Source organism: Chiloscyllium punctatum, chromosome 15 (assembly GCF_047496795.1).
Source record: "Chiloscyllium punctatum isolate Juve2018m chromosome 15, sChiPun1.3, whole genome shotgun sequence".
NCBI lineage: Eukaryota > Metazoa > Chordata > Chondrichthyes > Orectolobiformes > Hemiscylliidae > Chiloscyllium > Chiloscyllium punctatum.
The window spans coordinates 5,501,855-5,529,554 of record NC_092753.1 but is presented as its reverse complement, the minus strand read 5'-3'; the positions used below and the strand labels follow the sequence as shown (position 1 = coordinate 5,529,554).

The window sequence follows — 27,700 nt, the reverse complement described above, 5'->3', positions numbered from 1 at the left end:
AATACTGACTGGCCTGGACAGTGGATATTGGGAAGATGTTTTCATTGGCAGGACAGACGAGGACCCAAGGGCACAGCCTTAGACCCTTTGGAATGGGGAGAAACTTCTTTAGCCAGGGTAGTGAATCTGTGGAATTCATTGTCACAGAAGGGTGTGAAGATCAGGTCATTGAGCATACTTAATACGGAGATAGCTAAGTTCTTGGTTATGGGAAGAAAACAGGAGAATGGGGTTGAAAAATCTATCAGCCACGCTTGAACAGTGGCGCAGAATCAATGGGCTGAATGCCCTAATTTTTTAATGAGTAATTATTTACTCATACAACACCGTGTACCCAATTGAAAGGATCTGGAAATCGGAGGAGAAAAATAGAACTAATATTTCAGATCTGTGAACTTTTTGTTGAAATATTTGGCTCTAGCCCTCTTCACAGATGTAGTCATGAACTGCTGAGTACTTTGAACATTATCAATTTTTCAACATTTCAATTTCCAAGTCTTGTAGTAATGAAGTAAGGAAATGATTTAAGAGTGAAGTTAATATTGAATCCCTTGACACCATGAACAGAAAGAAAGAAGCCAATATCATATGGAATTTTAAAACCGTTGTTTTGTGCTTGCCCTACTACTCGACAGAACAACAAGATAGAGCTATTAGTACAACTAAAACCCACAACAGAAAACCTCTAAGCATTAACATTCAGCAATAAGTTCAAATACAAGCTTTCTCTCCCACTTTCTCCAACTCAAGGTTAAAGTACAAACAGAAGATACCATGTTTTTAAAAACTAATTCTTTTAACTGCATGAAGTACTAACTGGCTGCAGGCAAAGTACCTCACCTTGAGCACTTGACCTAAATACCTACTGTTATGATCCCATTTGATGGTATTATTGAACAAGTCAGATTCCAGAAAGCACTCTAGTTAAGAGATGTTTGTTTTATCTCTGTTAACATAGTGGTCAGTCACTGAAACAGTCACGCGAGTCTGCAGAGTGCCTTGAACACCAGAATAGAAGTTTATTACACAAAAAGTGAAAACAAAAATGTTATTTAGACATAGAATACAGAAAAATCTTAAATTGTCTTGCTGAACAAAATATCAACCTATTTCTCAACACCATCACTTGTCAGTAACTCAAATTCAGAGAATACCAATCTCTACCAAATGACTAATTCTTCCCAGTTTCTATCCTCTGAACTGGGAGGCTTCTTACAATAGTCTGAATCTGAATTTTTGACAATTTCAAAGCAGATTTCAAAGCAAACACTCCTAGTCTAGAAACAGCACAAACTAAAAACTCTTCTATTTAAGTAAGTCATTCCGTAAACTGGTCTGAAATTAAATCATCTCATTTTTGGAGACAGCTTACATTCACTTCTGACCTCAGCTCAGTCTCCTCCAAATGCCCTAAAACAAATTTCAAGCAATAATAAGTCCTTGATTATTCCATAAGTCCATGGATTTAAATGTTTACTCTACCAGCAATAAACCAGAGAGAAAAACTGTTGGATGTCTGGGCATTCCATGGGCTGACAGATTGCAGATTAAGTCCCTGTTCTGAAAGGATTGTCTTACCCAAACAAAAAAACTTTACAAAAGTAACAACACCCATATGCCATTATTTTGGCATCGATAGCCTCAAATTGATGAATGACATATCTCTAAACACATTAGCCATGTGCAAAACATCAAATGAAGCATACCCCAATATAATATGGAGGCATTGTCTTCAAGTAATTTTCAAATGCTTGCCGCCATTTCATAACTGGCTTCAGTTTATGCACTTTGAACAAATCATCTGCAAAACAAAAACCAAACAATGAGTTGTAATTCAGACAAAGTCAAACAAGAAATACTCTATCGTGCAACTTGATCTAGATTTTAAAAAGTGTTATTTTCTAGTGAAGCAGATGGATCTTTTTTTAAAAAAAGGATCCTACCCTCCTGCCAATAGGAAGGCAACCTGCTTAAAAACCTTACTCTGTTGTGAGAGCAGAAAGTGAATAATGGGAAAGAAGTTCAAACCTGCTTCAACCCATTCAATGGTATTATAAATCACAATCCACTGCACACTCCAATTTATTTTTAGGTGGGCTAATTTTTAATATCAGACTCAAGGTTTTCAATGGAGCATTAATAATTTATGCAACAAAATCCACATTTCAAGTAAACAAGTAATTGGGAACTGGGGGAAAGGGTCTTGGAATAAAAATAAATTGAGTCACAGTTTGGAGATTTTCATCTCTTCTGGCTGTGAAAACCCCAAAGATTAATTTAGGCAATTTCTCCAATTCCAACTGTGTTTGAATCCACATTACAAGCCACTTAGGTCCTCATTTAAAATCAAAGAAAACTGGTTATTTTATCCATTCTCATAACTGTGTAGCAGGATTTAGCTTCCATTATGAAAGCAGCACAACCTAGTCTCCTGGAAACCAACCATCAGTTGAAAAGTACATCAAGGATGGCTGGTATGCCATGTCATTTTTTTTGGGGGGGGTGGGGGGTGGCGGGTGGAAAGAGCCGAGAAGCGAGATACTGATGATGGTGGTGGTCAAGAGGTGGTGAGATTTCCTTGTTCAGTTACAGTTTCATTTTATGGCTGCTCACACCTATATCATCTATGAGAATCCAAACCAACACACTCCAAAATAATCCAAATTAAGTCTAAAGCACCAAATAGTCATACATTCAATAGTTTGAGTAAGAGTTAACTGCTAACTGTAAATTTAAAACCAAAATTGGAAAACTTCATTTATAAAAACAGGACCATAATCAGCTCATGTCTGTGTGTAACCAGATTCTCCCTTGATTATGGTATTAGTTGATGGAAGATTTTTTCATGTTTAAAGTCAGGTCACTCAATATCATTTAACACGACAATACCATAGGTTTGCAGGGCCAATAAGGCAGCCACTATAAAGGCACTACAAATGTTAATTTGTATGCTCCATGGAATCACCAAGCTAAAGCAGCTTTATTTTGTTCCAGATGGGTGATCTGAGTATTGAATATTTGTAGCAGCTAGCCTGAAACCATGAAAAACCACTTTGGTCTTTCACCTATGTCTCAGGACAGGAACCAGATACAAAGTCAATCAGTTCTGAACTTAATGACTGCTTGTTTGAAAATGGAAAGCTGCCATTCCAGCTCAAGTTATGCTGTGGTGTAGAGAGTGAGCAGGTTTGAAAATCTGCTGTGCACATACTTTATAGCAGTGTGCCCATGTCACCACATTGTTTTCTACCACAATGGAAACATGCTGAACAGAAAGTTGGAATATAAGCATTCTGTTCAGTTCTTCAGCCTGTTTTCACATTTCGTAAGACCATGAACTAAATCCGTATACCCTGCCTTGGTCCCATATTCCTTAATATCTTCTGATAACTAAAATAGATCGATCTCCAGGTTTTATTTTACAATTGGTCACCCATCAACTGTTTGCAGAAGAGAACTGCAAACTTGGGTATTTACTGGTGCTTTCCAATTTCACTCCTCAAAGTTCAAGCTGTACTATTGAGTCCTAGACTCCTCGAAGATTGGGAATAAATTTTATGAATACCATCAGTTCCCCTTCATATCTCAGAAACTTGGATTGAAGCACCACTCTAACCTCCATAGAGACCAGGCTTCAAATCTGGTAAACACATGCTGCCGCCCTCAAAGCTTGAAGTGCTCAGCCAATTCAACAGGCTGCAGCAGCAAGCCAACGCAGTGGCAGGAAATGGCAAGTCACAGGAAGTGGGTCTCTTGCAAGGCAAGAAAATTAAAATCAGTTCACTGAAAATAAGGTTTACTGAGCAGAGCCAGAATTAGTAAGGATAAACTTAACAGTGGCAGCATTCAGTACAGTTTTTTTTGAGGCGGGGAGGAGGGGTGGAGGAGTGAGAAACAGGGCAGAGAAAGCTAATATCCACAGTTTATAGCTGTGGTTAAGTAGTTCGGAGATTGAGAACCATTTTCAAAAATCTTTATCATTACATGAAGCAGCTCAGGAAATAACCAGCATATCACAAATTGGAACCATTGGTTGGAGTGCAAAAGCCATTTTTGTTAACTAGGAATACAGGATTTGGGATTGCATTGTTCAACTAATGCATAGAAATGTATAACTTTTAATAAGTTCAGGAGCACTTTAGAACCACAATAATATTCTCAGTGAGATTAGAACATCTGCAACACTACAAGTACCATCAACAGTCTCCTGAAATATTGGAGTAAAAGTGTACAGTTCCATAACAATCCAATAGGAGGTCGTAGTTTAAATGATCCATCATACTACATGACTCCCCTCATTCTAACCCAATTCCTCATGGTGAAACTACCCAAAAATTAGACTGTTATTTTTGAAAAGAGACACAAAGAATTTTACACTTCCTGTCAATATCTGAACTTAAACATGATTTAAGATTTTCCAAAAAGATAACCAATTTGAAACCAAAATGTTCAGTGTGGTATGACATAATCCAAAGCCATGACTGTGAAACAACAATTTAATTTGCCTGTTACTCAGAGAAAATAATGTGATGACCGTTCTATAGTCCCTTTGGAAAGAAAATTGGGATAAACAAGAGGAAGCAGTCGTCACATGGTCACAATTGTTCAACTCTGTGGTGCAGGGTCACTTCTGCATCAGTGAAGCCTGAGGAAATATGGTTAACATTTAAGAGATGTTTTACATAACACCTTAAACAATGAGTTTATGGTAAAACATCCCAAAACACTTCGAGAGGGTGCCAGACAAAATGAGACCCTGACAAAAGGAGAAATTGGGACAGATAACAAAATACTGTGTCAGAGGTAGATTTGAAGGAGCATCATGAGGGAGAGGCTGACATCAATCCATAGCTGAGTGCTCAAAATGCTTGAAGTGAGAATCCAAAAGAAACCACAGATTTAAAGACTGCAGAGCTGGAGAGGAGAGATCACAATCCAATTTGAACACAAGATTCAGATTCTGGATGTAGGTTTGTTCGCTGAGCTGGAAGGTTTGTTTTCAGACATTTTGTCACCATATTTGGTAACATCATCAGGGAGCCTCCGCAAGAAGCATTAGTGATATGGACCACTTTCTATTTGTGTTTCCGCTTCCTTAGGTTGGTGATGCCATTTCCTGTTCTTTATGCCAGGGAGCGGTAAATGGAATCCTAGTCAACTGTTTGCTGATAGAGCTCCGGTTAGAATGCCGTGCTTGTAGGAATTCGCGTGCATGTCTCTGGTTTGTTAAGTTGCCACAAAAAGACACGACCCACTCTCACTAGTATGCTAACATAATGCTGAGAAGGACGTCACTTCAACTGGGACAACACATCCATCCTCAGACGAGCCAAACAGAGACGCGCACGAGAATTCCTAAACAGAATTTCAAACGGAATTTTATCAACATGCACGTTGACTTGGATCCCATTTACCACTCCCAGAGAAAAAGAACAGAAAATGACATCACCAATCCAAGGAAAGTGAAACAAACAGAAAGCAGGTTTTACCACCACTGCTTCATCTGGAGCCTCACTGATGTTACCTAGTATGATGACAAAACGTCTGAAAACTAACCTTCCAGCTCAGAGAGCAAACCCACATCCAGAACCTCAACCTGAGCTACAAATCTTCTCAAAACTCGCTGACAAGATTGAGAATTTTAAAATTGAGACATTACAGGACCAATGTAGACCAGCAAGAATAAGGGTCATAGGTGAACAGAACTTCCATGTGAGAAACAAATCAATTTTAAACATTACATTATCAACCAAATATTCCATCTGCTCCTCTAGATGTTACACTAACTCAAGCTTGCAGAGAGACAGGCAATGAAATGCATTCTACTTGCTGATGCAGTATCATCCCAATAGGTTCAGTACATGCTATCAGTAAACTACAATAAATAACTTAAAATGTTACAACGTGAAGAAATCCAAATAAGCAGGGTAGAAGCAATTGCACGAGAAAATGTCACATAACACCCGAGTTTAGCAAAAGTTACCTACCCATGAAACAATGCAACAGCAATGGCGGGCCTTGGTGTCGACCAATGAACCATGTTTTCTGACTGTCAGAGGAAGTCGAGAGAGAGGCTTATTGGTCAGGCCCAGTTGGTGCTGATTGCATTTCTCCGGACATGTAAAAACACACATATATACAACCATCATTAGATTCATGTACAACAAACAAAATGCAACATACAGTAATACCAAGGCTGAGAAGCAAAGACTGTTTTCTCAGTGACGGCACAAACTTAGGCTTTTAAATAACAGCCCCATTAACCTTTCAAGCACAAAAGACCAGTGATGAGCAACTCTGCCAATTTCCATGTCAGATATACTGCATGCTCCTTCTATTAAGAAATAATTAACACTTGGTGATTGTTTAACAGCCCAAAGTGGCCTATTTTTGGGGTTAATTAGCACATGACTGCAGGTTGGCCAGAGCGGTCATATTTTTTGTGCAAAAATGCTTCATTTGTGCTGCCGAGTTCAGAAGAGAATATTTAATTGTTCATTTGTACGTGACCCACACCCCATCCTGTCCACTGTTAAACATCTCGACTTCTCGAACATTCTTTTGAACAAACAACAGCGAGATTACGCATCCATGAGATTTTGCTTTGTAGATTCCAGATCAAATGGAAAAGCAGACATGATAGTGATCTCATTGTATATCAATTTTATGAACATGGTCAGAACGCGTGGAACTGAAGTCTCATTTAGGCAGGAGAACAGCTGCAGCTTGGTCAGCCCATCCTGTCAACCTGTCAAGTGGTGGGCCTTTGTCCATGCCAACAAAGACACTTTATAAAAATGGTAGCTAATGTTCCACAGTTTGCAGTGAGCAACAAAACATCATTACTGGGACATTTTAGATTCACTGTAGCCATGTTGTTAGGACTTATTCATTATAATAGAAATGTTATCCCCATGGCAAAAGCATAGGTAAGGTATCTATGCATGTTTTATGATGCGCTTGAAGAGATGCTACAAATGAATCGAGCAGTCTTTTCCATCCATCTTAGGAAGGCTGTTGATTCCACTGACAGCACTCTTTCACTCATAACTGAACACCAACCACATCAATGCACTGTACTACTCAAAGTATCTATTAAATTTAAATCAATTTTCTCCAGTTTCCAAATGCCTCCAATTCCAGCTATTTCCCAACATGGTAAATGAAGCAATTTTTTTGCAAAACATTTATCTTCAATTCGTTGAACTGAAGATCAACTAACTTTAACCAACGACTTGTTTTGAATGGCAAACAATAGAGTTTTTGGTCAATGCGCAATCAGTAGCTGAAGATGACAAAAAGAGGCACCCATTCAGAGTGTATCAGTGCATTATGCATTGGCCGAAGCGGTGTCAACTCATGCCGTCACAGCACAGCTGTGCTTAACCCGAACAGAAGCTAGAAAATTATTTCCATTCTTAGGATTATACTCAACATGAACAAAATGAAGAACCCCAATTGCAGTGCCTAGAATGTGCTTACAAAGATGCATACTGACAAAACCAAACAAGTTAAACTGCCTATAGCTATATGCCTGCCAGCAAATAAAAAGGCCCCAATCTGTTACCCTTCATTTTAACGTGCAATGCTTTGAGATTACAACTGCATTACTCAGGAACACTCAAAGGTTAGCAGACAATCTCAACTTTAGAGGACAAGTCAACACTTCTTTGAAGGATTATTATTTTCAATCGGTCTTAAAATATGTAAGAAATGATCATATGATTCTATTTCAAAAGGCATTCTTATTAAATTAAAAAGCTAGCCCATTATAAATTTGAAAGGCACAGCTGGCACATTTTGCTGTACTAGAAACTTTGGCTCAATGGCACAGACACTAGAGAAGTTATTTCAAATCAAGTAACTTCTGAGCTACCAATTCTCATTTGTAATCAGAGTAATTGGATTTGGTGACGTGTTCATAGCAAAGTTACAGTTGAAACATTTTACCTTGTGAAACAAAAATGTAAAATAAACTAATGCAGGCACTTTCATTGTTAACCTTAAAACGTGGAGTTCCATTAAAATCCTTGTAAAATGTTATACTTACCTAGGAGTGGAAGCAGTACAGGATAGTTGTAAGGCATCACAAAAAGGTTAACACAATTCAAAGCTGTACTAGCTTTTAGGTAACCAAAAGGATGACCCAGGTCACTATATTTCCCACTGTTGTTCACATATACCTGGAATGACAATTTGATGGGTTAGTGTTTGTTATGTAGGTGGTCCGAAGTCAGGTTCGGAACTTAGCTGCCTAGATAGCTATCAACTGATATTTTTCAATCAACAAAAATGAACATTTATCAGATCAGTGTTACAGCAGGGAACATACACTACGTTAAAAGTAACTGAAGTAGGAAAAACAGAACTTTACAAAATGACAACAGTTTCTTACACTCCTGCTTTGCCTTGATTTTCACTCATGAATCACTTGTTATAACAGAGTGAAAGAAACTCAGGGAGGTGGCAGCAATGTGTAATCTCAGTTCAGAAAAGTTATTTGACCCCCTCAGCAGCCCACAGCCTGGGCTAGTTCTTGCTATCCAGGCCAAGGCGAGGCTCTGTACATCCTAATGATACCCGACTCACTTCTGAGCTCTAACCACCTTCAGGCGAAGGCCAGCATGGCATTAACTTTTTTGTACTTGGCCATCAGAAGTAGAAAAACCTGTAGTACAGGTGGTCATTCAGTCCACTTCTTTCAAAGAGCTAGCCAGGATAGTCGCTGTCTCAAGTTATGCCTGACGCAGGTGTAAAATTTACCTCTGATACATATTAGGGACAGGCAAGTGTCAAATACAAATCTTACCTAATGGCTACCAAAAAAATTAATTCAATGTCCTTTCGGGAAATCTGCTACCCTTACCTGGTCTGGTCTATATGTTACTCTAGACCCACAGCAATGTGGTCCACTATTAACTGCTATTTGGGGTTTCAGGGATAAATAATAAATGCTGGCCTGGTCAGCTTCATCTCAGGAATGAACAAAAATTTAATTTCCTTTGAAAGCTACGATTAATCGTCTCTCCACCCATCCAGCAATTTATGCATATTAATTAATTTGGCTCTTCTCCCCGAGAAGAAAATATCCTTATTTATCTTGCTCAGATTCAGCACAAAAGACTTGTCAAGAGATCAAAGTCCACATTGAACCGCATCTGTCATGGCTTTGCCCACATACTCATTCTGTACATATCACTTCACATTTAACATCTACCATTCACAACTCTCTACACCTCCAAAACTGACAGATGTGCAAACTCACAAACAATTGTCTCAGTTTTAGCTCTTATTAGTAAAGGGGTCAAGTTTCAGAACCATGAGGTCATGCTGCAGCTGTATAAAACACTCGTGCAGCCACACCCGGAGTATTGCATGCAATTCTGGTCACTGCATTAAAGGAAGGATGTGGAAGCTTTGGAATGGGTTCAGAGGAGATTTACCAGGATGTTGCCTGGTAATGGAGGGAAGGCTTTACGAGGAAAGGTTGAGGAACTTCAGGCTGTTTGTGTTCGAGAGAAGGAGGATAAGAGGTGACTTAATTGAGACGCAAGATATTCAGAGGGTTAGATAGAGTGGACAGTGAGAGCCTTTTGCCTAGGATGGTAATGGCTAGCATGAGAGAACAGAGATGGAGGGGTGATGGATTTAGGACAGATGTCAGAGGTAGTTTCTTTACTCAGTAGTAGATGCATGGACGTACTGCCTGCAAGAGTTGTAGATTTGCCAACTTTATGGGCATTTAAATGGTCATTTGACAGGCATACGGACGAGAATGGAATAGTGTACATTAGATGGGCTTCAGATTGGTTTCCACAGGGCAGCACAACATTGAGGGCCGAAGGGCCTGCACTGCGCTGTAATGGTCTATGTTCTAATCATCTATTCCTCCAGAGTATTACAACATGCAGTTAGAAGCTAATAAGTGATAATCCAACTTATCACTTCCCATCAGTCAAGAAATTTTCAAGAACAGAGAATTGTCATAATGCTACCTCCAATTCCAAGTACACTTATTTTTGACAATCTTGTGTGGAGCATTCTCAGATATCTTCTGGAAGTGCATATGCACAATGCATCCCACTGGCACTTTCCCATTATCTACATCGGTGACCTCCACAAAATGTCCAACTAAATTAGTTAAGACATGTTCACAAAACATTCTGGAAATTCTTTGCAAATTCAACTGTTCTGTTTCTTCCATCAGAAAAATAAGATGTCTAACTAGAATCACTTCTTGCTATGTTTTTCTGATAGAATATCATGGCAGATCTATAAATAGGGCTATCACAATCAAAATCAACTCTGTTAATGTCGTCACACTATTTTTTAACCAAACGCATGGTATTTCTAGCACTATATAAACAGAGGTTATAAACAGAGGTCATGTAGACTTTTTCTCCCAGTTGTTCTTGCTGTACTTCAGATTTTTCTCTAAAGCATATTTACTTTTCAGTGTGGCAACCAACACCCAAACAAAATGTAAATTCAACCAAAAATGCAAATTCGAATTAGGCAAGAGGAAGCACCGAAAGGCTCACCGTAAGCAAGCTGTGTACACAGAGGTGCGAGGAATAAGGGAGATTACACCTCAAGCTAAGTGATGGAACATTATTTAGCACTCATTCAACTAATAAAAATTATTTGTGACACAATAACAAAATAAAAAGGAATGTGGAACACTGACTTATCGATGACATCAACTTAAGTGGTCAAACCAAGAGTGTACTGCAAGGTTTGTAGCTCAGGTGGAGGTTTAGGGTGTAGGTTTGCTCGCTGAGCTGTAGGTTTGATATCCAGACGTTTCATTACCTGGCTAGGTAACATCATCAGTGGCGACCTCCAAGTGAAGCAAAGCTGTTGTCTCCTGCTTTCTATTTATATGTTTGCCCTGGATGGGGGTCCTGGGGCTTGTGGTGATGTCATTTCCTGTTCATTTTCTGAGGTGTTGATAGATGGTATCTAGATCTGTGTGTTTGTTTATGGCGTTGTGGTTGGAGTGCCAGGCCTCTAGGAATTCTCTGGCATGTCTTTACTTAGCCTGTCCCAGTCGAAAAAACACCATTTCAACTGGGATAACACATCTATCCTGGGACAGGCTAAGTAAAGACATGCCAGAGAATTCCCAGAGGCCTGGCACTCCAACCACAACGCCATAAACAAACACATAGATCTAGATACCATCTATCAACCCCTCAGAAAACAAACAGGAAATGACATCAACACAAACCCCAGGATCCCCATCCAGGGCATACATATAAATAGAAAGCAGGAGACAACAGCTTTGCTTCACTTGGAGGTCGCCACTGAAGATGTTACCTCGGCAAGAGTGTACTGCTTTGTCAAAACTCATGCAGCTACTTTAGCCATAATTTTCAAAAGAAAGTTCACAAACAGAAGGAGCTATCAAAAAGAATCAAAGGTGCAAAAGATCCACAGGGGAACAATGACCATAACATGATTAAATTTGGCATTCAATTTGAGCGAAAGAAACCCTGGTCAGAAGCAACTGTACTCAACTTAAAGTTAACTGCATGGGAATGAGGTGAGGGGTGCCTGGAGTGGACTGGGAATGGACTTGAGCAGCAAAGACATTTGATGAACAATGGCAATTTTTAAAATGCTATGCGCCCTGAAAAGATACATCCCAGTGAGGAAAGAGTATTTTCAGAAGGGGATAAATCAACCATGGTTAACCAGAGAAGTTAAAGGTAGTCTTAGACTGAAAGGAAAAACATACCACGTGGCAAGGATTCATGGCAAATCAGAGGACTGGGAAAGTTTAACAGTCAACGGAAGATGACCAAAAAAATGTATTTTCTCCCTCTGAGATTAATGAGGGCAAAGCAGCAAGTAACAAAAACAGGAATAGTTTTAAATATACAAAATGGTGAGAAACACAACAGTGAACATAGACCACTTAGAGAATTTGCTGGCAATTAATAATGACAAGCCTGAAATTGAGAGTAGTTTAACAAATACTTTGCATTAGTATTCACAATACAGGGTACTAAAAGCATTACAAATATATTAAATCATTATAACTAAAATAGGGGTTGGGGGGTGATAGAGACGAGGAAATAAGCACAATAACTATCAAAGAAAATGTTTTAAGGAAACTAATGGAGCTACAGGCTGATAAGTGCCTAGACCTGATGAGATGCATACTCGGATTTGCAAGGAAGTAGCTGGAGGGGGAAGATGCACTGGTAATAATCTTTCTAGAATGCTTGCCTTGTAGAAAGGTCTGAGACGATCAGAAAACTGCCCTTATTCAAAGAACAAGGGGAGAGAATAAAACAGCCAACAGTAGGTGTGCTAGTTTAACATCTGACATGGGGAAATGTTAGCCCCTAATGTAAAAGATGTAATAACAGGCTCACTCATGTCCTACAGGGAAAGAAATCTGTCATCCTCACCTGGCTTTGCATATAACTTCACACCTACAATAATGTGGTTGACTCTCAACTGCCCTCTGAAATGGCTTCCCAAACCATACTGTTGCATCAACGGCTACGAAGTCTCAACAAGGAGATGAGACGAGACAGACCACAGGGCATCGACCTATGCACTGGGAAAAAAAAAGTGGAAACAGCTGTACCAACCTTGCAAAGTCTGCCTTACTAACATCAGGAGTTTGTGCCAAAATTGGGAGAGCTGCATCAGATTAGTCAAACAACAGCCTGATACTGTTTGTAAGGTATGATTCCATGTGTATGACAATATCCCAGACTTCACCATCACTGGATATGTCCTCACCTAGCAGGACAGACCCAACACTCTAGTGACACAGTGGTGGACAGCTGGGCGGGAGTTGCCCTGGTGCCCTCAACATTGACTTCAGACCCCACGAATTCTCACAGCTTCAGGTTAAATGTGGAAAAAGATTTCTGCTGCTCTCCCTTGACTGACAAATTAGTGTTGAACACTTCAGGGAAACACTTGAGGATGGCAAAGGTGCAAAACGTACTCTGGGTGGGGGATTTCAATATCTATCACCAAGACTAGCTCAGCAGCAACATTACTGGACAAAGTGAGGACTGCAGATGCTGAAGAAGGGCTCATGCTCAAAATGTCAATTCTCCTGCTCATTGGATGCTGCCTGACCTGCTGCACTTTTCCAGCAACACATTTTCAGCAACATTACTGACCAAGTCAGCCAGGTCCTGAACGATACAGTGGATGGTGAGAACACCAGCAAGAGGGAAACATAGGTAACAATGAAGTCACCTATCTGTTGACTGCAGGTGCACCTGTCCATGACAGTAAGGGTGACCACTGCACAGTCCTGGTGAAAACAAAGCCCCATTCTCACATTGAGAATGTAATCCCTTGCGCTGTGTGGCACTATCACCATGCTAAATGGGACTAATTTAAAATAGATCTAGCAACTCAAAACTGGACACCATCAAGAGCATCTGAACTGCACTCCAGTCCAGTCTGTAGCCTCAGAACTTGACCCCCAATCAGCCATTACCATCAAGGGAGGGGATCAACCTGGTAGCAGAGTGCAGAGGGCATACCATGAGCAGCACCAGACCTAACCAAAAATGAGGTGTCAACCTGTTGAAGCTGCCAAACAGGCCTATTTGCATGCCAAGCAGCATAAGCAGCACGTGACAGACAGAGCTAAGCAATCCCACAACCAGTGGATCAATGGAAAGCTCTGTAGGCACACCGCATCCAGTTGCGTATGGTGGTGGACAATTAAACAACTCACTACCTGAGGAGGCTCCACAAAAACCCTATCCTCAATGGCAGAAAAGTTCAATAAAAAGATAACGCTGAAGCATTCATAGCAATCTTCAGCCTGAAGTCTCACAGCCATAGATACGTACAACACAAAAACAGATAACAAGAAACTGCAGGACACGGTAAAGGTTATGGGCCTGAAACACTCCAGCAATAGTAGTAAACACGTGCTCCAGAACTTGCTACTCCTCTAGCCAAGCTCTCCAGGACAGTTATAATACTGGCTTTGGACATCGGATGTACAATGGCACACTGGCTAGCATTGCTTCCGCTCAGCACCAGAGACCTGGGCTCAATTCCAGCCTTCAGTGAGTCTGTTCTGAGTTTGCACGTTCCCCTAAAGTCTGCGTGGGTTTCCTAATACAAACCAAAAAGGTGGAGTTTAAGTCAATTGGCCATACTAAACAGTCCTGTAGCGTCGAACGTTGGGCGAGCCACATGGGTTAACCATCGTAAATGCAGGGCAATGGAGACAGATAGGATTGGTGGGTCTCAATGGGCCAAATAGCCTGTCTATGCACTGTCAGGGTACTATGAATTACCTGCCAATTTGAAAAGGTGCAATGTGGAAAGTTGTCCTTAAACTAAAAGCAGGACAGATCTAATTGCCACTCCATCAGCTGACACTTGATCATCAGTAATGGGATCAAACTACTATCAAGCAGCACTTGCTCACTTGCAATCAGTTTGGGTTCTGCCAGAGCCATTATAGCCTTGGTTCAAGCACATACAAAACAGCTCACTGAGGAGAGTGACAGCCCTTGACATCAAGATCTCAATCAACCAAGTGTGGCATCCAGGAGCTCTAGCAAATGGACATCAGGGGCAAACTCTGATGGTTGGAGTCATACCCGTCACACAGGAAAATGGTTGCTGTTATCAAGGTCAGACATCTCAGCTCCAGCTCACGTCTGTACGAGTTCCTCAGAATCAAGTTAGAGGCCCAATGATCTTGAGATGTTTCAATGATCTCCTCTCCACCCCAAGTTTCATGTTATTATCTGAAAGACCCTCGCAGATCAATTTCACTATTTAAGAGGGTTCAGGGATATTACCTTGTACAAAGCACTAGCTCTGGGAGTAGGGGGAGGACAGTGAGAGGAAGAAGGAGAAACAGACAAAGAGGGAGGGAGGGAGTGAGTGAGACAGGCAGACAAAGAGGGACGGAGTGGGGGGGGGGGGGGGAAAGAGAGAAAAGAGCGAGAGCGAGAGAGGGGGAGAAGAACGAGAGCGAGATTGGAGTAAATTTGCGCCTTTGGCATCATTCTGTATTGCAATCTAGCCATGAACTAAACTAACCAATCTTCACAAAAGGTATCACAAACATCAATGTGCACCCAGCCACGATTACCACAACAGATGATTGGTGATCATACCAGTACCATCTGCACAGCTGTGGTAACACCCACGCCTAGTTATGGGACTGTTTGAATTATTAAACAGTGGGGGCAAAGGGACTAAAGTCCAAATAAGGTTTCTTCATTCCCATATACTGATCAAATGTAACATAGCAAGCTCCAGCAAGCAGCGAGGGAGCATGCCAGAAAATGGAACCTTCTCAAACAGATCAATTACAAGTAGTTGCCAAAATATATTGTTAATAAAAGTGTTTGAGTGTCAGAGTCACAAATGTACAGCACAGAAACAGACCCTTTGGTCCAAGTCATCCACGTCAATCAAATATCCCAACCCAATCTAGTCCCACCTGCCAGCACCCGGCCCATATCCCTCCAAACCCTTCCTATTCGTATACCCATCCAAATGCCTTTTAAATGTTGCAATTGTACCAGCCTCCACCACATCTTCTGTCAGCTCATTCCATACACGTACCACCCTGTGCATGAAAAAGTTGCCTCTTTTATATCTTTCCCCTCTCACCATAAACCTATGCCCTCGAGTTCTGCACTCTCCGACGCCTGGGAAAAGACTTTGTCTATTTACCCTATCCACGCCACTCATGATTTTATAAACTTCTGTGAAGGTCACCCCTCAGCCTCAGCCTCTCCAGTAAAAACAGCATAGGACAGTTCAGTCAATCCCTATAGCTCAAATCTTCCAACCCTGGCAACATCCTTGTAAATCCTTTCTGAACCCTTTCAAGTTTCACAACATCCTTCGGATAGGAAGGAGACTAGAACTGCACACAATATTCCAACAGTGGCCTAACCAACGTGCTGTGCAGCCACAACATGACCTCCCCACTCCTGTACTCAGTACTCTGACCAATAAAGGAAAGCATACCAAACACCTTCTTCACTATCCTATCTACCTGCAACTCTACTTTCAAGGAGCTATGAACCTGCACTCCAAGGTCTCTTTGTTCAGCAACACTGAGGAACAGTTTCAGCTGTGGTCACACCACCATGCAAAAAAAAATGACAACTCAACCTTTGTATCTGGCTCAATGAAATGGCAGTCCCTCCACTGTGTCCCATCAGCAGACACTCAACCATCTTACCATTACTCTTGAAAACTGAACTGCAACAGTAAAGGTAGGATACTGATTTAGTGGCAAGTTAAATACACAGCCTTAATGCCTCCTCAGCCACAGCCCTATATTCAGCAATTTCTCAAGTATGCATGCACGCTCTGCCAAACAGTTATTACAACATAGACACATCAAATTGTCAAGTACATCATGGCATTCCAGATCTGAGTTGCATACTCAAGGTGGCAATGCAGTCAGTTATCACCAAGAGTTTTTAACTTCAAAGCTGAACTACTTTGCATTTCCTGAACTTCAAATAGTCATTTATCTCAAAGCCTTTTCCCCAACACGCCTGTATTTTTATGAGTTATTTGTCTCTGACACAGCAAACATTTAACACAGCAACCAAACAGTCTCCGTCAGTCAACTGGTCTTCACCTCAAACATAAGCTATCTGAGGAAAGGCCTAAATATTATTTTCTTTGCTCATACATTTAAAACATGAAACAATAACCAGTCATCTTTACAAACAAGAAAATTAAAATCTCTAAATCATAATTAATAATCATGAGGACATTATTCAATTATTTCTAGCAGGATTTCAACTGAAAGTTACTTTCAAGTGTAGGTAAACCAAGGACAAATTGTACATGGCTCTCTTACCTGCCAGCAGACATGAGGAGATTTACGTTCCAGAATAAACTGTGTTAAAGGTGAAGGTTCCAGCTCATATTTATCAAACGGCAATTTATCAATAACCATTGGGTCACAATCAATGCAGGAAAATTTCACCACAGGATGAGCGTTGCGAGGTGGCTGGTTTAAGAAAGTGGATAGAAATGAAACAAGCCATGTCCAGTATCAAAATTTTATAAAACAAACCAAGTTAGCCCCAAAACAGTTTAATTTGCTACAACACTCATTTGGTAATACAAAACTTGTACACTGACAAAAGATTTAAGCAAAGTTTTTCATCTCACACTCATTAGTACAACTCAAAAGAATACCAATGAAAAGGGAACATGTTTAGTCTGTATGAGAAGAGTGTGCTGTTTGATTAGCAGAAGTATTGCCATGGAGAACGCAAATTAAAACATGATTGAGTGTTAACTGTCAAACCTTATTTAAATTTAAACAGACAACAGTTATTACCCATTTCTTTCAGTTGAAACAGGCACAGAGTACACATTATTTTAGTCTGCAAAGAACAGGTCCCGTGTATTCATTACTGGAGCTACCAGTACATAATGTACCACATTGTGAGCCCAACAGACAATCTGAATTTGTTGCCAGTCTAATTGTTCACACACAAGAGATTATTAATGAAATCTTGTCCAATTACAAAATCTCACCAAGCAATGGACCCATTAAGCATGAACTGGTTGGAAACAACACATTGTGCTATTCCAAACAGGCAACGGATATGCGGGTTAACAATTTTCCAATTTTTGGGGCACATCACCTACATACCACATAAATAATGAAAATCACCTTCTGATTATTCAATTATGCATCATGTAGAATATCTTTTTGGCTCTATAGCAGTATCCAATTAGGGGTGAACTCAACTCATGTAGCTACTTCACTGGAGCAGTGTGAAACATTATGCGTCACCTATTAATCAAACCTGCGAGAGACCTTACTCTTGCAGGAAAAATGTGCATTTTTTTCTGAAGCAAAACTGGCAACCTTAGACTTGTTCATCAATTTGAATGCTAGATAGTGAGCTGATGAACAAATCAGGGGAGCAATCATCACAGAGGATGGCTTTGATGTGGGCTGAGCATCTACTGTGCAGGGTCAGCAAATGGTTTCAGCCCAACTTACAACGTTGCCGATAGGGCCAATGTTATAGTGCATGGAACTGCAAGAATCCCAAACTATATGCAATCCAGTGAAAGCATGCTTGCAGTTGACAGAAGAGGAAAAACCCCTGGCTGGGAGTGAAGATAGTCCAGTGGTAATGTCACTCCACTAGTAATAACCCTGCAGTCAAGACAAATGGTCTGGGTACATAGGTTCAAATTCCACAATGGCAGCTGGCCAAATTTGAATTCGGTCAACAAACCTGGAATATTGATGGTCAGAAAGTGAACTATTATCGACCCTCATTTACAAAACAAAAAAAAAAGTCCTTCCCAGTGAAGGATATTTGCTGTTTTGCCCTGATCAGGCTGACGAGTAATTTCAGATGTACATAAATGTGGTAGGCTCTTAGTTGCCCTCTGATAGGATCTTGCAAGCAACTCTGTTCCAGAGCAATTAGGGACAGGCAAGAAATACTAATCTTGCCAGCCATGTCCACATCCCATCAGGAAAAAAAAAGTATTTGACTGGTCCATTTCGAAAGGTGAATTTGAACTCATGATGGAGTCCTTAAGGTGTGAAAGAAAGTAACTTGCTTGCAGTTACAGATTCACAATGCAAATGCATCACCTCCATATCAGGAGTATCTAAGGTGGATGAGGTAAGCTGTCATTTCCTCAGACAAGTTTCTCTTGGAATCCAATGAAGTTGGTTGACAGCACCAGACCTAGAAGGGATCACATTGCAACACTACCTCTGTGTATACATGATGCCATTAAAACCGCACTCAAGTGCACATGATGTTCCCTTTTCTATTGGTGTTTCTTGCAAATCATCCTGATGAACCCAAGATGAAAATCTTGGACAAAATGATTTTTTTTTCCCCACAATTCTTTCTAACAGTCATTCTAGAATTTGTGTACGCATATTAAGCCTTTTAAGTATTTAGTTTAAGGATCAAAGAAATAAAAATCAAATGGGCTTTGCAATATTTACACACATCACATTCTGCAGGAGCTCTTTTTAAGAGAATCTCAAACGTAAGTAATAAACGGAGCTTAATTTGTTATATTAGAGGTACCAGAGCAGTCTGCAAGAATTTGTTCTACTTTGTATTTCAGATGGCAAGATTTGGAAGTGTTGTGCATACAGAGTGGGAAACCTCAGTCCAAACCTCTGGTAGCATTAGGATAAAAGTGGTTTGGGGGCCTCATATACACACACAAGCAGTCAAACATTGCAAGATAGGAAGGCAAAAAAAAGTAGCGTTCTTTCATTTGCCATTTTAGATAAAGATATACACACGAATACAGTACTTGAAGTTAATTAATTGATATATAAAATATTTTGGAGGCATATAGATGTATTAGTAAATTGGCAAAAAAAAACTTACTAGGGTTGGAGAGTTTTGGTCTGGCCAGAAGGACTCTGGGATCGGCCAATGCCCAACTGGAACACCAGTTTTGTGGTTGGGCCGTACATAGATGAGTTTGTGACAACTGTGCCAAAGCTGTGATCCAAACGGAGGGGCAGATTTAAGAGCATCAAGAATACCATCTAGACAAGATTAATAAAATGTAAGTGACAGACAACCATACTGACAATTATTTGGTTTAATTTACTGTCATAGGTTCCTTAATGATAACATGTGTTCAATCAGAGTTTGAGAGAAGATTTGTAGCCCGGGTGCTTGTTGTTGTAGTTCTGTTCGCCAAGCTGGGAATTTGTGTGGCAGACATTTCGTCCCCTGTCTAGGTGACATCCTCAGTGCTTGGGAGCCTCCTGTGAAGCGCTTCTGTGATCTTTCCTCCGGCATTCGAAGTGGTTTGAATCTGCCGCTTCCGGTTGTCAGTTCCAGCTGTCTGTTGCAGTGGCCGGTATATTGGGTCCAAATCCATGTGCATATTGATTGAATCTGTTCAGATTCAATCAATAAGCACATTGATTTGGACCCAATATACCGGCCACTGCAACAGACAGCTGGAACTGACAACCGGAAGCGGCAGATTCAAACCACTACAAATGCCGGAGGAAAGATCACAGAAGCGCTTCACAGGAGGCTCCCAAGCACTGAGGATGTCACCTAGACAGGGGACGAAATGTCTGCCACACAAATTCCCAGCTCGGCGAACAGAACCACAACAATGTGTTCAATCATTTTTTACACTGACTCACTTCTATTTACAAGGGAGTTGGATAAACAAGGCGACTCAATGAACAAATTAACTGAGAAATTTGAGAATCTTGGGTTCAAATCTAACCCAAGCCTAGGCAGTCAATTAACCCTCAATGCTGATTTTAAGGAACTTATCTGAAGTGTAAGAACTATCTCTAGTTTTAGAGAATGTAGCAAAAATTTAGCACTAGCAATTCAACTACATTTTTGAATATAACAGCTTAAAATAAAATAATGTAATTAGAAAAGACGATTAAGAATTAAGACGATTAAGAACCAAACATAAAAGGAAGATCAAACAAGGCCAGATTTAATTAGCTTACATCAGGTTACAAGTTAAAAGTTCATAGTGTAAAAAAATTTAGCAATTAGTCACACATTTCTGGGTAAGCAGGGTCTTTATTATCTTCACGAATTAAGTTAGCAATTCTGGGAAAGAGAATTATAAAATGCTATTGTGATATATAGACTGATTCTGTAACTAACAGGAATAAAGATTGTATTGCAAGGATAATAGTTTATTTGCATTTCTATTTGAACCACCCCTTGTTATGAAGCCATCCAGATAATTCAAGGTGGAGCTTTGTCGCAAATATTTTTTTCCTGACAGAAGGAAACAGTCCAGTTTGAGAAGAGATGTTTTGGTCAAGGTGTTTGCTGCAGCTCCATGAATTGACAGCCAAGAAAATAAATGTTAGCTAGCCCTACATTTCAAGTAGAGAAAATATCAACTTGATTGTGCACCTCGTGGAATGCAGAATAAAGTTCTATATCAGCTTGAATTTCCCCATGGAAGAATAAGTCAAAGATCAATTCCAGCTTGAGGAAGAAATCTGAAGTGGTCCTTAGAGCTTGAAAACAGTCACACAACCTAGCTTTGAAAGCTATGGAAAGGGCAATTGGATATCTGTCAGCAACCTAAACAAGGTGCAAGACATCCCCATTCATGTCATCTGTGAACATAAAGTGTAAGATCACCTCAAGAAAATGTGAATGATAGCAGAGGAAAGCTGAAACAAAATAATATCAGAATCATTTCAGAATCACATCTAAGTGGATTCATGAGGAAGTGAATAAACTAGGAGCTCATATTAAAGAAACTGAGGAAACTAACAAATTGGAGTGATTTTATAATCCACATTTGACAAAACTACAGGTACTGGAGCTGCCTTTGGTAAGCTTTGTTTTTGTAAGAATGTAAAATATTCTGTCCTTGATCCAGTGTTCAAATTTCTCCTTTAAACATGAACAGTACCTAGTGGGAAATGTAGTCCTACAGCACAAAACTATTCCTCACAAAACATTAAATTTGACTAGTGTGCTTGTGTGGGGGAAATGCTTAATATGTTGGTGCACAACATGGTTATGTCTGAACTGGGTGCACTTGTGGACAAAGTGTGCCTTGAAATGCAGTGAATTTTATTTTCCAGCATTAACCACCTTAAAGAGCACAAGAACATTAGAAATTTCATGAACATCAATTAGGTGTCCTATAACAATGGAGGAAATTCATTCAGTGCTAATCACTTGCCTGTTAATGCTCAGTCAAGATTCACATACGAACGAAGACAATTGAGAATTAATGGCAAACCACAACGTGTGTCTCAGTGAAGTATTAGGACAACATGGGACATCAAGCAATTCAAAACAGAAATCAAAAAATCCTCAATTCTGAACTACAAAAAGTTAGCTTTTATGTTCCATGTCAAGATGCTGTGCATTTTTAACAATTTCTTTGCATTATAAACAATCCTCTCTTCGACAAAAAGGCATAAGACCATGTGTTATCAAGGTAAAATGAGCAAATTAACAGAAGGCGAAAACATATCTTGTGGAATAAGTGATTACCTCGTAGGTAATTTCACCATTTTTGACAGAACAAGTATCTTTTTCACGTGCTTCATCAAGACAGAGGTGTTTCAAAAAGTAAACAGTACAAAGAAGGGATTAGGTTTCAATGCAATTCAAGATGGTTTTCTAAAGGGTTTAAAATCTGACCTAATGTTGAGAAAAATTTTGTTCAAAATCAGGAAAACCATTTAACTCCAAAATGAAAACATGCAGAGTTGAAGTGATTTCTACATTCTCATGACTCCCAAAAAAAGTTTCCTGATCAATTGACTGATGCACACAAATACCCTACAATTTAAGTCAAATGCAGATGTCTGACACTACATACAAATTGTCTTTCTCTAACGGAGACAACTGAAGTTCTATGTGGACTATGGCTAATTAATATCAACGACTGATGAGCAAAGTTTGTGAGGAGATCGAGAATCAATGGTAATGGTTTCGCCCTCAATCTCGAATTATTCTAAGAACATTGCTATGGCCATCAATTGAAACAGTTGAATTATAGAGCCGTATTGAATTCAAGTACCTCAAATGAAGTACTTCTCACAAAACTGTTGCTTCATTCCTTTATATCCACTCCAAGTAACAGTGCTGCTTCAACATTTCTCTTGGGTAGTTCTCAATTACGATCTGTCTTTTTTAACAGAATGGTCGAGAATGATTCAAGTGTTACCCTGCTGCCACTAACCTCGACCTTTTGTGCATGCATGCAAATTATGGAATTTGTACTCCCTATAGACTTAGAAATATAATCTACAAAATCGTCACACACCAAGCATAAAAGTTTTAGGAACCAAAATATTGAAGGAAACAGTTCAAGAAGGTAAACACAGATTAGAAAGGCTATTTATTCTGTGGTATTTCAAAGATGCATGAACACCCCTAGATGTTATTAAAACTTGGTTCTGACCTAACTCCAAATACTCAACTCTACTACTCAAATCAGAAATCTGTTTTCCATGCTACTTTGATCTTGCCCTGGGTCTTGTAATTGGAGTTAATTTTCCAGATCTATTTCTTGACCATAATAAGGGCACCATGTGCCTCTACTAAATTAAATGTCAGTCACCTCCCTTTGATTCTCAAGTCTTTCTTACAAGTTCAGAGGAGACTCCTCTTTTGAATGGTTCATTCTGATTAATAGACTGAATTGAACACTAACTAGCATGCTCTTGTTGGGGCTAATTGATGAATTCTGAATGCATTGTACTGATACTGCTGGTATGACACTTAGACCTTATTTACCTTAATTATTCAGCTGCACTGATTTGATGACCTTACTACAGCTTCATATCTTTGATCTTCAGCCATTATTTTGACGCTATAAAGAGAATGAAGGGCCTTTTCCTTTACTTGCTAGAAGCAGTACTTGACATTTACTCTAAGAGGCTCCATTAAGTTTTGTCTTAGACACTCCATCAACCCAACTTCCTATGTACTGCACAGCAGCATTCAGCCTCTGGTTTCCTGCTTAACTTGCACCATAAATCACAGGATCCCTGCAACATGAATTACTAAGCTCGATATAGCTGCAGCAAGATTAGAACAGATTAAGGTTGATGCACTAAATTCACCAATTTCTGATAATTAACTTCAGTAGGAAGACTAAGGGGTTGCAACTGTTTCAACTTTGACAACACTAACAGCAAAGTGGTATAAACCATCTAAAAACGTGTCAAGATTGCACATCTTCTTTATAACAATAAGAAATGTAAGAAATTGGAATAGAGTTGGGCTTTTCAGCCCCTTGCGCCTGTTATCCCCTTCAAAAGAATCATGGCTGACCCAACATTCCTAACATCATATCCTGCCCTTTGTCCCATAAACGTTGATTGCCTTACTGATCAAGAATCTCAGCCCTAAATACAGGTATCCCCAACTTTTCGAACGTTTGCTTTAACAAAAGACTGACATTCGTACCTGTTTTCGCAATTTTTGCTTATATGAAAATAGCGCTACTTTCTCCATTTAAATAATGCAATTTGGCTTTACGCTGTTTCCTGGGAACACTCTGGTTTCGGATAGCAGGGGGGTTACCTGTATACATACAAGTACTCTGCCCCCACAGCTTTTTGTGACGAGTTCCAAAGTCTGTCAACCCTTAAGAAATTCCTCTTAGTCTCATAATAAAAGGGGTATTCATTTAAGACGGAGATGATGCCCTATAGTCCTCGACTCTCCCATGTGGCAAATGCCCTCTAAGCATTTACCCTGTCGTCAAGCCTCTTCAGAAACCTATAGGTTTCAACAAGTTCACCTCTCATTCTTCTGAACTCCAGTGAGAACAGTCCCCAACCCTAAACCTTTGCTCCTAAGACCATTCCTCCATTCCTGGTTTCATTCTAGTAAACATATACTAAACATACTCTGACCTGTATTGAAATAAATACTTTTCCTTAGGTAAGGGGACGAATCTGTTCACAATACTCCAGATGTGATCTCACCAGTCACTTGTACAGCTATGCTAACACTTCCCTTCCCTTGAAATAAAGGGCCAACATGCCATTTGCCTATCTGACTACCTGCTGCACCTGTCAATGTTTCATGCACAGGTTCTGCTCTTTTGTTCTCCCTTCCAAAATCAACTTCACATTTTCCCCACCATTGTACTCCATTTGCCAATTCTTTTACCCACTTATTTTAGCCATAAAATGTTTGCATTCCTCTCACAATCCACCTTGCCATCTATTTTTGTGTCATATGCAAATTTGGCTCAGTACATTCATTTCCTTCCTCCAAGTCATGAACTAACATAGTGAAGAATTACAGTCCCAGCACTAATCCCTGTGGCACCCCAGTGATGACGGGTTGGCAACCTGTGAAAGAACCCCTCATCCCTAATCTGGACTGTTTCCTGTCTGTTGGCCATTTCTCTATCCACACCAATATACTACCCATGTCTAGATTCCCCTCTACCCACTCTGGTTGAGAGTTCCTCAAAAAACTCGAGATGGAAAGGACTTTCCTCTCATGAAGCCATGCTCACCCTGCTTGATTAGATTATGATTTTGCAAATGTGCTCATACATCCTTATTAACTGATCCTCACATTTGTCAACCAATTCATGTTTGGCCTATCAGACTATAGTTATCCTCTTTTTGCGTCTCTTCCATTTTGAATAGGAGTATCACATTGGAAGTTTTCCTGGCCTCTGGTGCTTCTCCAGATCCAAGGACTTTTGGAAAATTACAACCAATGCATCCATATCACTGCAGCTACTTGCTTTAGGGTCTTAAAATCTAAACCATCAGGTCCAAGGGACTTAAGCCCTTTACCCTATTACTTTGTCTTATGATGGTTTTTCATTCCTACCACACATTCTTTACTATTAACAGGATGTTTCAAGTATCTTCGACCATAAAGACTGATGCCAAATATCTGTTTGACTCCTGTGCCACTACTTTGTTCCCCATAACTATCTCCCCAGACTTATTTGCTCAGAAACCTAGGTTCACCAAGGCAACTTCCTTTTTATATATTTAAAGAAGCTCTTTTCGTCAATTTTGATATTCATTACTAGTTTGCCCTCGTACTTTATTTTCTCTCTATCTTCATGAATTGTTGGAATTATTTTTAAAATCTATTAAATGTGGTGAACATCTACAAAACTTGTTTTTCTGGCAATTTTAAGGCAATATGTATTTTACATTGAGGACACGGAATTTCAATAAAATAAAGCAGAAGCATCTTCCACCTTGAAAATATTGCCATGTGCCTTAAAATTTAGTCCTGCACAACATTATCTTAGAATCAAATGAACACTCGCCACAGCAGTTCTAATGTCCCTTTATTGCATCACAAAACAAAGCAACCATCACATTCACATGACCAGTGAGAATACACAATATTGAATGATGGTCTGAAACCAATTCAACTTTGTGGCTTGCTGGACAGGATGCCAGGCAAACTCAAACACTGCATCCTTGTTAAATAATTTAATAATAGGGTACACACAGGGAAACCTCTCTTTCCTCTGGGAGGTGTATCCAGAAAAAGGGTGACAAACTGTGCGATTAGAGGCTGATGGTAAAAGCATTTCTACAACAGAAAGGGAAAATCTGGAGTGCTCTCATCTGCTGTGCCTCAATCAGTTGAAACTTTCAAAATTAAGATGGAAAGGTTGTTGTTCAACTAGTATATTCATGGTTATAGAACCAAAGCAACAGATAAAGTTAAGATCAAGATCAGACACAATCTAACCAAATAATGGAACACATTTGAGGAGTTTTTGCTGTTCCTATGCTCTGACATTCAACCAATCCATTTTTAATGGCACCTTAAGTAGATAAAACTTCAGAGGGCTAATCTCAGCATTGGCTTGTGGAACAAAATCATAAATACAAATTATTTAAGTATGTGCATTTAGGTAAAAGGCATAACTTACCTTCTCCAACAGGTGCTGGATCTGGGCCAGTTTTTTCAAAGTTAAGCACTACTCCACTTTGCACTTTCTGCACAAGTGATTCCAGACACTGGAGTAACATTCGCTGGGTGCACACACAATATGAACGACCTGAATAATTTTTTTAAAATAATGCTTTTAAGAACTTGTACAAATATTATTTCAGACATACGAAATGCACATTTGACCCGTTTCCAGATTTCGACATTAACAATTTCAGCCATTCATTGAGAGTGGACCAATTTTTATTTAAAAATCAGTGAAATGACAATTTTATAGGCAATACTCAAAAAGCTCACTGGAAAGATTTACCATAAACAGAGGTGAAAGAGAAAACTCACATGTGCATCAGAACCTCATTCAATATATGATATTCAGAACGGAAAAGCAATCAAGTAATCTTCAACGAAGGCTCATTCGAGCACATGAAGTTAAAAGCATCATTCTGGTATTTTTAATTATCAAAAAGGTCTGAGACACCAAGGATGGTGCAAAAATGATTTGCTGGAATGATCTAGAATTGGGGGACCTAGACTGAGAATCACGGCCAGACCATTCAGGAGAGACATGAGATAGCACTTCAACACACAGAATGACAGGTGTTTGGGACTCTCCTCCACAAACAGCAGCTGATGCTTGATCATTTGCTCATTTTAAATCTGAGTCAGAATAACAAACACCTGGATACTTGACCTTTAGAAAACTATGCTTCCCACATCACTGTCTAACAGTAGCAACATCAAGTCGACATCAGTGCTGTGGAAGACAAATCAATTATCCAGAGGTACATCTTACAGCAAAATTACAGCTATGTGCACTACTGGTAGGCAATGCCTTATACATTTATCTACTAGGGGTAGAGTAATTATGTACTCTGAAAGTGGACATCTCACCAGGACCAGATGGACTTTACCCCCAAGTTCTGAAGGAGATAGCAGGGGAAATTTTGAGGTATTTGTGAAGATCATTCATCAATCACTGGAGTGAGAGTTCCAGAGGACCAGAAAATGGCTATTGTATCACTCCTGTTTAAGGAGGGTGGTGACAGGCAGAAGATAGGAAATTGTAAACTGGTAATTCCCGACCTTAGTCATTGGTAACATTTGAATCCATTATTAAGGATGAGATTCTGATTTGTACATCATTTGTTAAAACAGAACTGAGTCAGTACACTTCTGTCAAGGAGAAGTCACACCTGACAAATTTATTACAATTCTTTGAGGTGGTAATGAGCATGTTAGACAAGGCAACACCAGTGGACATGGTCAATTTGAATTCCCAG

General features: G+C 39.7%; 1 protein-coding gene across 5 annotated transcripts in view; it reads right to left on the bottom strand.

The window, feature by feature from the left end:
- The window catches only part of LOC140486000 (integrator complex subunit 6-like), a 109,590-nt gene that overhangs the window by 40,226 nt on the left and 41,664 nt on the right, over nt 1-27,700 (bottom strand). For 2 of the 5 annotated variants that reach the window (XM_072584512.1, XM_072584511.1), the window contains exons 6-10: nt 26,401-26,529; nt 19,380-19,543; nt 16,844-16,996; nt 8,051-8,183; nt 1,707-1,801 (exon numbers count right to left, since the gene is read on the bottom strand). In XM_072584512.1, the coding sequence (XP_072440613.1) occupies nt 1,707-1,801; nt 8,051-8,183; nt 16,844-16,996; nt 19,380-19,543; nt 26,401-26,529 (674 nt within the window). Of the gene's footprint in view, nt 1-1,706; nt 1,802-5,987; nt 6,119-8,050; nt 8,184-12,419; nt 12,572-16,843; nt 16,997-19,379; nt 19,544-26,400; nt 26,530-27,700 lie in introns of those variants that run through there. The other 3 variants (XR_011962494.1, XR_011962493.1, XR_011962495.1) reach the window with 3 other exon arrangements.